This window comes from Pteropus medius, unplaced genomic scaffold (assembly GCF_902729225.1).
Source record: "Pteropus medius unplaced genomic scaffold, Ma_sr-lr_union100, whole genome shotgun sequence".
Classification (NCBI taxonomy): Eukaryota; Metazoa; Chordata; class Mammalia; order Chiroptera; family Pteropodidae; genus Pteropus; species Pteropus medius.
In genome coordinates, this window is record NW_024351647.1 from 433,308 (window position 1) to 447,105 (window position 13,798).

Below are 13,798 nucleotides of genomic sequence, written 5' to 3' on the forward strand. Positions count from 1 at the left end.
CAGCCTCTGAATGCTGTCAATAGGCCACAATTTATGGTTTGTATTATGAGTAGGTTACCTATATCTAAATGATGGAAACTGCTTGTAAGTGATTGTAAGTCACTGTAAGAGAGGTGATTAAACCATTGTTTGATGTAAATCTTGACTGTGTTAAAGGTCCTAACAGCAGTAATTCAAAATAAAAGGACTGTCTGCATATTTAATATTCTGTTCAAAGCAAATGATGCCAACAGCCAAAACAAAATGAGTAATTTTCCTTCAGCGGGGCTCTTTTTAGATAAAGTGCACTTGCCTTGTCCTGAAGAGTTCGGTGAAGTAGTGATCTTACACTGGTAAGAATTACAGAAAAAGCAATATGTTAAGGATTTTGTAACACAGGTGATGACCTTTCTTTTCCAAGGCTATATAAGTATATTATAGAGTCCTAAAAGTTGAATCATTTTAAAGGGAAATTCTAAGGGAAAGTGGGTGAGCCATAAAAAATAAAAAAAAATAATAAGCTTATTCTGGTAGATTAAGGTGAGTGTAGATGGTTTAAGTTTGGTACAGTCCTACATTTTAGTCCCTTATTCTGTTAATGCACACTTCTAGGTACTCATAAATATTAATAAAATAAGTAAATCAGAGTATGGTAATAAGTTTTGTTCAGGATGAGTGCTGTAAACCTTACCCACCAGGGTCACTTCCTATCTCTAATCTAGCAGGTTTTTTTGTAGGCAGAGTGTGGACTTTGTGGGTAGGCTTTGCAAACAAGGCAGTTGAAAACCTTTTCTAAATGTAGTTGCATCTCTCTATGGGGAATTCTGAATTAGGGAAAAGTAAATGCAAAGCCTGAATTTCACAACTGCTACATTCCTTAGTCATATGTATAACATCTACCTAGGATGCTAAAGCCAGAAAATGTTGCAGCTGTTTATAGGTTTTACTGAAAAACTAAAATGAAACCGGTCTAGTTTCGTTAATACTATACTATTCTTTTTCCTTCAAAATTAAGTTTCCTAAAAGATCATTTCTTTTTGTTGTTGTTGTTTGTTTGTTTTAATATTGTTTACCTAAATGAACTACAGCCTGTGTTCCCAGAAGTTAGTCCTCAAATAAAATTTATTTTGTGGGCATGGAGTGATGGTACCCACAGTGCTTAGTACATGTCTGATCATTTATTGAAATGTAAATGTATTGTGGATCTTGGGACAGTGCAGGATTAGGTCTACATTTCTTTACCTTTTCAAAGAGTATTATGGGTTTTTTAGTCACTATCATAATGGAATATTTTACTGTAAACATTCATTAGAGTCCTGTTTCAACTTTAAAACTGCCTGGTGCATGAACCCTAAGGACCATGTTATAGAAAGGTCCTTCTATATAGATGCTTTCCCTTGAGTACACTTGATCTTTTCTTTAAAGAAATATCTTGACCCTCACCTTGTTTCTTCATTAGCAAAGTACTGTGGTTTTTATTTCTGTTTTAGATTTTTTAAAAAATGTTTTTCAGGATTCTCTTTTGCCCTTGATATCTTGTACCCTGTTTGTCAAAAAGGGAAAGAAAAGCTTCCGATAGAGCTGGAGTTAGGAACTCACAGCAGGCATTGAAGCTCTGTTGTAGGTATAGAGTATGTCAGCATCTCTTTCATACAACAGCCTTTTCGGGTTTTTTGTTCTGTGCCTTAGCCTGGCTATCTGTTTGTCAATTTCTGGAACTCAGAAGAACTAGAAGCCAGTAAAAATTCACATACTTCTATGTGGCCAGGTTTCCATATTGTGAGAAATACTAAGTATGGGCACTTAGTACTTGCTCACTGTTCTCTAAAGTGATTGCTAGCCTCCTTCTCTTGGGCAAAAATCTGACTTTAATTTAAATTTCTTGTGAATATATCAGATCTTCTTCCAAATAGAATTCTGTAATCTGAAATGTTTTATCCTTTCCCATGGTAATAGTATTTCTGGATGGGGGATTTAAAAAGGAGACTGCTTAATTTTCAGGGCCAGGAATTTTTAGTGTGCCATGGACAGAGGTCAAGGACATAAATAGGGGAGGATATGATAGATCACTAAATGTTATGTCATGGGTTTAATATATATTTACTGAGTCACCTGTAGGGTCTTGGCTGGTGGGGATATTATGGAAACAGACAGCCCCTATGCAGTTGGGATGGTAGTATCTAGCTGAATGTCAGACAAAACTTTTCCTACCACCACGATTTTTATCCTAGTTTAGGACCTTTCCACTACCCTGCCCCCCACCATATCCTAGTAGTTGCAGAGAGCTTTTAACTTTCTACAGATGACTTGTGTTATCTCTGAGTCGTCTCTTTTGAGATTCATTCCTATTGCATCAAGCAACTGAGTCTGTAGTTTAAGGAAATAAATCTTAATATTTTCTATGCAGTACAACAGAAGTACTTAGAAAGGGTCAGCCAACTGGTGCTATATGTGGTGTGATTGTTAAGTATTGAAACCCAGACAAAACTTAAATTGTACTAATATATGAAAATAGTGCAATGCAGAATTAGATCCAGATAATCCATAGCTAATGATGACATTTGAGACAATGGGTTGTATAACTTGCTCAGTCAGCAAGTACCTCAGTAGGGAAGGATTCATACTGAACAGACATTCTGTCATTTGTGAGCTGGCTTCTCTTAGGACTCCAAGTTACCTTTGGGAGCTGTGATTCTGGACATACTGAAAAGCTGGGTATTCTAAAACTGCCCCGTGGAATGAAAAGCAAATTGGGGTCACTGTTAACTAGCATTTTCATTAGGTCTTAAGAATGATAGAAGGGATTGTGTCAGCTTACAACCATACAATATTTATTCTGTTTAGTTAAATTATTTTTCATAGCAACTGTGAGCAAGGCACTGTGTGAGGCAGATGTAAATACTAGTTAAATGTGGTCTGTAACTGCAAGGAATGTGTTTAGTGGAGGGGGGTTATGTATGTACATGTGTGTTTATTGCAAACAAAAATAACTGTCAAGCATACCCTTATATTAATGCCAAAAAAGAAGCATAAACAGAGCTGAAGATAGCTAAGTCACTTGAGACTTCACATGGACAGTGACATCTGAACTTAAATAGAATTTCAGCCAACAGGAAGAAAGGCATTCCAGACTAGGAAGCCAGGTGTAAAAAGGCACAGAGTTGGGAAGGTAGAAGATATTTGGGGAGAGTAGTTCACTGTGACTGGAACATATGGTACAGGAGAAAAGGAAATAACACAAGTAGTGTGAAGGCAGATTGCTCCAAAAGGCTGTGTATTAAATAAGGAAAGGATGGATGCCATGTTTCACTCACTTGGTACAATTTAAGTGAGAGAGACCCTTGGTGTCTGCTGGATGCCGAATGTAAGGAAAGGCTGGATAATGCTTAGTCTTGCTATCCCATAAAACTTCTTTATTATACAGGAGTGCTAAGATTGTCACAGTTCCTACAAACCACAGTAAAGCCATCCAGCAAGTGGTAACCATTCTGCCATGGTCCTCAGTCATGGGAGTGAACTACAGAGAGAGTTGGGGGGTGACTGGAAATGTTGTGCTGTCTTTAAAAGGTACCTAACTACAAAACTCGGCAAATAGACAATTTCTAATTAACCAGATCTTAGCTGCTGGCTTTGAAAAGAATTTATTGAGCAAGGCTCTTAAGATGAATCTTCGAAACTTTTTGATGTTTTCATTAAGTGGAGATCTTTTTTTGGAGATCAGTGATTTTTAAAGTTAATTTTCAAAAGTACTAGGAAAACTATCAAACCATTTATTAAAATTTATTTTTATTTTAACCAAATAGCATTGAATTTTATACTAAATTATTAGATGTTTTTAGGATCATAGGAAAACTGAACTAGGAATGGTAGTGGGCACAGTTCTTGCAATTTAATAGTTGGAAGAAATTAGACATTTCTTTCCAAATGAACATTTGCTTAAGTATCTTTTTGAACAGCCTAGAATTTTAAACAGACATCTAGAAGAACTCTGGTATAGCTAGAAATTGTGAATGAAAGAAATATTGAATTGCTTTTTTAGCTCATTCTTTATCTTTTAGATATTATTCTGTGGCGTTGGTGTGAAGATGTAGACATTCTTCTATTCTGCTTTTAATGGCTTTTTCCATGTCCATTTACTTGCTGTTTTTGAAGCTATTTACTGAAATAGGATCTAAACTAATATAAGCCTTCTGAAATCCCACTACTCCCCTGGGTGGAAGAGCAAAGGCTTAAAGCAGTAAACTGAAAAGATTCACTTGTGTTGCCTCAGTAACAGGCTCTCTGTAAGCAGCGTTAGCTTGAATGTGGTCTAGGATTAATTTCTCTGGTGTTGTGCTGAACTTCGATATACAAGGGATGTGATGCAATATCTACAAGAAGATACATTTGTCAGTGCTCTCACTGAGGTTAGAAGTTCTGCTTTAAAAGGCAAAAAGTGCCTGTGCAAAAAGCTCACCTTTTGGTTAAAGTCCTAATCTGTGGGATGTCTGTATGATCTCATTATTTTGTTGTTCTGGATGGTGATATTCTCTGATTGGATTAACTGCCAAAGTATAGTGAGCCTTTAAATACCATCATCATGCTATCATTTTTCACCTTTTTTCCTGAATTCCATTTTATCCAAAACACCCCAACTCTTCTGCCCATAACCCTGTTCCATTATAAGGTAATACCACTAAAGGTGAACTTGAAGCTCACTGTGGCTATTTTCTGTCCTTCTTTGATTATCAAAGCCCTTAAAGAATTACCTGGAGACAGAAGGAAATAGTTAAAACACACACACACAAAACTCAGTGAACTTGTCTACAGTGTCAACCAGCTTCACTTCACAGCTATCCTAGCCAGAGACCTTTGCTGAGCCATTAAGGATTTTTGGCACTTACTTGCTCTAAGGGTAGGCTGCTACATACACTGCACCAGCCGCATCATTTGCTGAAATACCCAACCAGGGATAAGAGCTACATATGAGATTATTGCTATCAAAGAATGTTTGACCAATTTGCACAAGCATCTCCCTAATGTAGAAATGATTAGCCTTTTTCAATAGGGAAAAGTTATTTTAGAACCGAAATAACTGTTTCATAGTGTTTCTTTTAACTAGGCAGCTGTGTTGAGCTTTTGTTAATAGTTCCTCTACAAATGGTCCTTTTGAACTATAAATCGTATAATCAGAGGGTAAAGAAGAAGGAAATCATTTTTTATTTGGATATTATCTGGAAGAGGAATTGGTACTTCTAAAAATGGAGATATGTCCTCTCCATTACATCTCTTAAAGCCTCTTCTTGGTTCTTAAAAGTTGTAATTCCTCTTACACATTATGTCAGGAACATTCTCTGCTATGGAAAGTTACCTTGTCTTATGTTTACTCTGATGCCTTCCTTAACAGTGATGTGTGCCCTGCTGGGAAAAAGCTTAGGCTGTAAATTCAAGGACTTTGGTCAATAAGGATTTGCTGGGAAGAAACACGTTAGGGCAAGTGTTACTTAATCAATAGCTATTAGAAACATCTGGTTGGTAATTGAAAAGCCATTTTGGTTTGAAGATTTAGGGTTTTTTTGTGTGTATAGGTGGGTATTTGTTTTTCATGAAAATCAGAAATCTGGAGGAGTAAGAGTAGTTTCCAATTTGAAATAGAGAGTAGATATAGTCTTCAAGTTACCCTCAATTTTTATACACTGACAGTGAACTCCTTTATAAATTAAATTCTGTTGCTTTCACCTCATTCTGGATATGACTTGCCCCCAGTATAGATGAAGTAAAAGGTAGTTAGGTGCTTGTGGGAAATGGAATACAGAATTTGCATCAGACTGCGTTTATATCTTTTCCTCTTGATTTGCAGGAATATATGGTTTACAGGAAGCATACCTATATGAGGCTTGATGGCTCATCCAAAATCTCAGAGAGGCGGGACATGGTTGCTGATTTTCAGAACAGGTAATGTTAATAGGAATTACAGAAATCCTCTTTTGACTTTCCTCTAGTGCTTGAGATCATGACTTTAAAAGAAATACTGACACATTTGTTTTTTAAGTGATCATGATATGTTGTTCCTGCCATTTCAAGAGGTAGCTAAATCTATCTATAGCAGTTTAGATCTGTGTGTATGTGAGAGGGAAAATGAATACTTGGTATTTTTGTGTTTGAAATCTACTTTCTTACTAAATCAGTGCTTGTTTTTTGAGGCAATAAAATGACTTCTGATTATGACTCCAGACCCTCATGTGGATTATGTATCTATAGAAAAAAGTCCACAAGGCTATATTGCTAAATGTTAACAGTGGCTATCTCTGGATGTTGACTTATAGTTGATTTTATTTTATTTTATTTATTTTGCTTACCTGTTTGACGTATGAGTTTAAAAAAAAATACTTTCTTTTTTATGCTTTTCCCTCTAGCATTATAGTAGTACAGTACAGTATGACAGATTGCACTAATGTGCATTCTATTCAGCTGGTAGCTCTCAGTTACAGCACTTCTCCTACCTGATAATGAGCCTATGAAATTTCAAATACTGATTGCTGGTTGCTCATGGCTTACAGAGCCATAATTATCCTAAGTGCAGGTTCTCACTGTAATAAGCAGAGTCCGATTACTGCTCTCTCCAAGGAGAAAGCCATGCTCTGCTAGTGACAGGTCTGCTGAACTCCACTCTTAATTTTCTTCCTTAAACCTGGACAACTAAGGAATAAAATAGATCTTAATGTTTTATAAATCATAACATTCTGAATTTCTGGCCTTTAATTGTGTAGTCTGTTAATATTTAACTTTTGAGTTCTTGGGAAGAAAATTAAGCACATAGCTATTTGTATTTAGGTTACAATTTTTTAATTCTTTCAGTTTTAAAGTGTGGTTTACTTTAAATTTAAAACAGTTTAACATAAAACACATCCATAATTCAATATAGAATATCCTCTGAGAGTTTTTGCTATTGCACAATCCTATACAATATAGCATGGGTAAGGAAATAATATCCTGATGTTTTGGGTTACAGTGTATACTCAGGCCAATAACTTCTAAGTTGAAACTGTACATCTATCTGAATTTAGGTGGCTTTTAACTAACAGTGGAGCGGAAGGTCTGCTTTGGACCTGTTTCGCTTTGTTACCTTGGAGCAACTGTGTGGACGGCTTAACCTAACTTCTCACCTAGCAGAAGCTATCAGCAGTTTCTTAAATTGAATTGAGACGTGTATAAGCATAATAGTGCCTCTAGCCCCACCACATTGTTATGCCCCCAACCAAAAAAGTTTACCAAATGATCATCTTTTCTTGATTCTGAAATCAAATGAAATATATTTTACTATCTCCTTATCTACTCCAACCTAGGAGCTCCAACAGACAATAATCTTATGTACAGTATCTGTAGACTATGTTATCTATAGACTGTGTTTTCCCCCAGATTGCCTGTATTTTCTCTAGGCATGCTAGCACCTCTGTGATGTGGTCACACTGGTATGAGGTGGCATGGGTTGTGTGTTAGAAGAAAAGCCAAGTAATGGGTATTTTACCTACTTCTGTTTGTGTTTATTTTCCACTAATATGTTTGATATTTTACATTTGAAGATCTCATTAACAGCAAAACTTTTTTTTTAATAACAATTGGCATCTTTACATATTAAAATGCCTACTGAGGAAAATTTGAGAAATATTTAATGAAGAAAATAAGAATTACCCACAATTTCATCATTGTTAACATTTTGGTATATTCCTCTCGTCTTTAATATGTGTGTGGTTATAGTTACATGCTGACACCATATTATAGATACGATTATGTGTCCTGATTTCTTCACTTATCATTATATCATAAACACTTTCACATATCATTTAAAAAGTCTTTGTAATCATTACTTTTTCAAAATTTGTTTATTTAAATTAGTTTCAAGTATGCAGTACATTGGTTAGACATCTATATAGTTCATAAAATGATCCCCCCAATTGCTCGCTCCCTACCCTGGCCCTCCATCTAGCCATCATATTAATGCATTCCCTATGCCGTGCTCCCTATCCCCGTAACCAACTAGTAGTTGATACTACTAATTTGTACTTCTTTAACCATTCACCCCATTCTCCTAGCCCCAAACCTCTCTCCCCTCTGTCCGTCACTAAATTGTCCACTGTATTTGTGAGTCTGTTTTTGATTAGTTTGTTCTTTTTGTTCCTTAGATTCTGCATATAAGTGACATCATATGGTATTTATCTTTCTCTGATTTATTTCACTCAGCATAATAACCTCTAGGTCTATCCATGTCGTTGCAAATATAATCATTATTTTTAATGACCAATATCCATTACACTGGGTGTATTATATACTACTTTTCTGTTGTTAAAATGTCGAAAGCATATCTTTGTTTATAAATCTTTGTCACTATTTTAGATTATTTTCTTAATATAGATTCAATGAAGGGGAATCACTGAGTGAACATTTAAGACTGTGAATATTGTCAGATTGCTTTGTAGAGAGTTCTGCTGGTTTAGATTCCAACCAGAGCTGTAGTATGTTGACTTCTAATGATTTAGTCTTCTGAGTTGTAGAACTACAGCTGACCCAGTTCTCAGAAAACTAGACTATGTGATCCAGAGCTCAGTATATTATAGTAGAAAATGTCAGTAGATGTATCTAATTTATGACTTATAAGAACTCTTATTTAATTTATGAAGCAGTTATTTGGGCAATCTTAATATCACACAGTAGTTTTGAAAAGCGTAGCTCTAAAAGAAGAGTATTTTTACCATTAAATTGTACTGTTATCTACGTGGTAAATATATCATTTTTCACAGTTTTTATGGGAAACCTTACTTGAAATTTCAAACCCCACAGCTGAGAATGACTTAGGGGAACAGTGAGGTTTTTTTTTTAGATTCGACATTTGAATTACCACCACTTTAACATCCTACATCTAGTATTAGGCAGAGTGAATAACAGATCCAAGTCTCCTTCCCGGCCTGCAATGATCTAGATAATTAAAGTTGAGATTATGACTAGGAAATAATCTCCTATATCTCATGTATAGACATGAACTGTGCCTATACAGACCAGAAGTTTATCAGGCAGACCCCTCCAAACGAGGAAAAAGTTCTCAACTTATAAACTTGAGTGGCTGTAGTAGGCCAACGTAGGGAAAAGACAGGTGTTTTTAAAAACAAAAAAAGCTTGCCTTGCCAAATATTTTCATTATTATTAATGAAAAGACATCAAAAGAAAAATTGTAGTTTCAACTGGAAAGCCCTGTGGCTCAAAGGTCAGCCAGAGTAAACAAGAACTCCTATAAAAAGCCATTTACATTCCCTACATACAAGATTTATTTATGAGGGATCCTTCCAGGAAAGAGTCTCACTGAGACTAAAGACTGGCCAGGATGTCCTGACTGGGCAACATTAAGAACATGTGACCATTGCGTGATCCTAGTAGCTATTCACAGGTCTTTGCTCTGGGGTGCCTTTGCTTCACTTCTTCATACCTCACGACATTTACCAAATGGATGCCCCTGATTATCTGACCACTCAGGGTGACCCTTTGGAAAACATGTGAAATTTTCTTTCTTGGTGAAGAGTTTTGTAGAGCTCCAGTGTCGTCTTTCATTCAGACTTTTTTTTCAGTCACTCAGCAAGTCTTTACTGTTGTCAGCTACGCGCCCAGCACTATTTGGGTATTTTAGTGCAAAGTGGCCTCACTAAGAGTGAGACCTAGGCATGTCTTTGTCACATAATTTCATAGACCACCTGGAAGCTGGTCTCTAAGGCCTGTTCCAACACAGACCTTGAGTTGAGATTCCTTTTCAGCCCCCTAGAGGGCACCAAAACCATCATGTTGCCTCCTGGAATGTTTTCTTCGTTAAGTTGCAGCCTCCAAACAAATCACATTATCAATACCAGATTTATTAAGTAGAAAGGAATTCTCAGCAGTTTGATTTAGATGGTTTTTTAATAAATAATACAACAACATGATCCAAGACGGGAACTAATTTCTTTGATTTTAACAGCCCAAGGTTACAGTAATCCTTCTTTTTCCATTATAGCATGGTAAAATTTAATTGAATGCAGCCAAACCTTGCTATTTACCATCTACCGCATCATTAAAAGACATCTTTTCAATACATAGTTAATATCCAAAATAAAAAAGGATTTTCCACCATTTTCTAAGTTTTGCTAGTAATCTATTTTTACTTAGATTTCTTTTGCTAGTGTTTTTTCTGTATATAGAAAAAATTGTAAGCGATTACTGTATCTGGGTCTTTATATCTCTGGCTGTCTGGACTATAGAAATGACCCATTTTTATGCTTCTACCCTTTCTTCTATTGTAGTTCCCAACTGCCTTCTACCTCCCTCCCCATTCCATCTCCATTTCCCTGCCCCCACACCATGCTGAGGCTGTGGACTGCTTTAGGAATCACCAAAAAAATCCTAACCATTAGGTGACTCTCATCAGCTCTCACACAGATATTGGAGAGAAGCCTCTGATCCCTGCCTCTGTAACAGCCAAAGTAGGAGAGGGATATAGAGGGGAAGAGCAGTCTTCTCAGACTTAGAGTGGGAAGGATTATTCTTAGATGAGTACAGCCTAGAAAGTTCAATTTTTATTTGAAGACTTTTTGTGGTTAAGTATTCTTCTAAGGGCTGTGAGGTATCAAGCTTCCATTTACATCATCCCACATCTATCGGAAAATGTGTTGTAAACTGGCACATGCCTTTAAACTTTGTGGTTTGCCCTGTATGATTTATTTATGATTTAACCATAAAAGATAACATCTTATAAATTAAATAAAATTACGAAATATTAAACTTCATGGTATTATTCAAGGATAAACTAGTACAACTTTCATAAGAGTACAGAGCTTTTGGACTCACGCCCTACAAGAGGCCTCTGAACATGCTCTGTTATCCATGCCCACCTCTAGGAAAGTTGTGTTTAACAATGTGAATAATGGACAGATTTCTACGAGGACCTACCCAGCTTAGTGATTAACTAGGATGCTTATTTCAGAATAGCTCCTTCACTGATACTCATGTTTGCTGTTGATATGTCATCAGTTAGTCACTTCAGCTGTATTCAGAGCCATCCCCATTTTATATCCAGGAAACACCTTCAGCAGTTAAGTGACTTTGTCAAGGAAGAACAGCATCAAAAGATGAAAACATCCTGATGTCTGTGTTTCCCTTTTTTTTTTCCCTACTTGAACCTACAGAATAGTACCTTCGTATTTAGTGCACAAAGCCGTACTTGTCCTTATGACCTGTAATATTTGCAATATTTCTAATCTGTTATATTTCTTTCTTTATTTCTTTAATGTGGTCCAGATCCACCAAACTGATTTCATAACCAGTGATAGCTATGACCTGTAATTTGAGTAACACTGATGTAAATGAATTTCTAGTTGTATTCCTCATTATAGTCATGAAAAAGGAGATTAGCAGCTTGATTTAGGGGACTGTAAAGTTTGCTCACAGGTATAATGCAATTTCTTAGAAATGTTCTGGAAAATAACATCAAGTGGCAGAAACATGAAAATGCAAGAACTGTGTTCAAACTGAGCCCCTAATTGTATGTGTGTACATAGATAAATCTTATAGTCAAAGCCTGTTTTTTTATGACTAGCATGGGCCTTATTCCTGGACGATACTCAGTAAATAGTTGTTGCCTGAATGAGTGGCAGTGGCATCTACTAGTTTATTTGTAATTCTAGGTTTCTGTGAAAGGAAATATGATGTAAAGAACAACAGAAAACTGTATCTAATCATATCTGTTTAAGGACTATGTTGGCATTCTTCAAAAAGTAATTTAATTCCAGCCTGTCTTCATTAATTAAGCCTAAGTTCAACTTAATACATACATAGAAATCATGACCTGGGTCTTAGCCCTCAGATCATTTTTCTGGGACTGACTTTCTTCAGCTGAAAATGAGTGCTTTGAAATTATAATTATTGCTTCTCAAATTACGAGGGGGAATACCAGGAAATACTGATTTGTCTCTTCTATATGAACTAGAAATGGTTCGACTTGTTAAAAATATGCCTGTTTTATATAATATAGAGAGAGGCCTCTTCTGCCATGATAACCTACTTTTATATTTACTACATGTTTGTAATTATATTGCCTGTCAGTATTAGTAGGCAGCAAAAGTATCTCTACAAATTGGAAGATGACAGCCGTGGTTTGATCTTAGCAATGGAGCACCTTTGTACAATGTGTCAAAGAAATATTAGATCAGGCCTGCGTAACCACCAAAACTTTCTAGCCCAAGCTTCTGTTCTGTATTCAAGAGATCCCTCTCTTATGCCACATGCCATTTTTCTTTTTCAGTTTGTGCTCTTAACATATTCCTCCCTCTTCTGCAGGAACGATATCTTTGTGTTCCTGCTAAGCACACGAGCTGGAGGACTGGGCATCAATCTCACTGCTGCAGATACAGTAAGTAATGAGAGCACAATACACCTTATATATATGCAGGTTTTTTACTATAAGTATGTCTTTCAGTTGGTATTACCCTTTGCTTTCTGTCACGTACTTTTTATTTCTTTGCTTTCTGTTGTGTTAAATGACAGTAATCGTGCTTTGCCTGAAACTGGAACATTTTATGGACTTTTCTATGCATTCCTTTGGAATAAGTTTCTAACACATTCATTCAACAAATATTTAGTGAATGCCTACTATGTGTCTGATACGGTCCAAATACTTGGAGTGAATAAACAGACTGAAAAAAAAATTAGTCACCCCAACCAGGTTGGTTTGGGGAGCTATAACTGAACAAATCAGGATGCTTTCTTTTATTACTCTTATGCATTATTTCATAGTAAGATAAACTCATATTTTTGTATCCCAAACTTCAAAAGGTGGTTGGAGAATAATGAAATGGGTAATTTAAAAAATAAAGTAAAAAAGACATTTCATCAAGTTATCTATCTTCATACTCAATCTCTTTGGAGGAATACTTCAGTATCTGAAAGGGAGAAGAAAGAATATTCCTTTGAATCTCAGAATTAGTACCAGTATTCAAATATGTTTAATAACAGTTTTCATAATCTTGTATAAATAGGAAATTTTTTTATAGAAGGCATGACTCTAAAAATGTTATTTTATGTAGCTGTTGTGCTTCTCTGTGAAATACAGAGCATCAGAATCCCCACAAATATGAGGATGCAAACCGAAGTACAGGATGGAGATACTTGAATAGACTCACAGCAGCTGAGCTGCAACTAGATCCCATGTTTCCCAGTCTCCACTCCTAAGCTGTGTCCGTTCTTTCTCCTTGTTCACTAGTACACCACAGAACTGCCTACTTTCAAGAATAAAAACCAGATTCTGTAATATCATTATAAGTAGAATATCAACCATAAGACTCAGCCATACCTCCCTTGGCATCTAAACCTCTTTAGCCAGGTAACCAGGTTGGGACAGGGCTCCAGGGCCTGAGGACACTGGGGCATAGCTAGGTAGTTGCTGTATCTTATGTGCACATCATCAGCCTCAGTTCATCTTAAGGGAAGGCTGTCATTGGTGGTAGGTGCTGTTCTTGTAGGTTCTCTGATGTAATGGCTAACTTGGTCCCATATCAGGTAGCAGAAACTTATCTTTCTCTTTGTCCTTTGGTTCTCGGTAAACATTTCATTCAGTCCCAACTTAGTCATACTCTCAATATGAGTACAAGATTCATCCTAGCTGATCTGTTGAACTCCATTCTCAGCCCCCAGCCCTATATCTACTCTGTTTATATCCTTCTTTACTAACCATGCCACTCCCTTGCTTAAAACTCTTCAGGGAGTTGCCATAATCTACAAGATAAGATATAAGCTCCTTTACATGGCATACAAGGCCCTTCATTTT

The 13,798-nt window shown here is 36.3% G+C and overlaps 1 protein-coding gene across 3 annotated transcripts in view; it reads left to right on the forward strand.

Annotated features, from left to right (window-relative positions):
* The window catches only part of INO80 (INO80 complex ATPase subunit), a 104,780-nt gene that overhangs the window by 76,823 nt on the left and 14,159 nt on the right, over positions 1 to 13,798 (forward strand). For all 3 annotated transcript variants that reach the window (XM_039843851.1, XM_039843848.1, XM_039843850.1), the window contains 2 exons: positions 5,819 to 5,913; positions 12,313 to 12,385. In XM_039843851.1, coding sequence (XP_039699785.1) covers positions 5,819 to 5,913; positions 12,313 to 12,385 — 168 coding nt within the window. The remainder of the gene's footprint in view (positions 1 to 5,818; positions 5,914 to 12,312; positions 12,386 to 13,798) is intronic.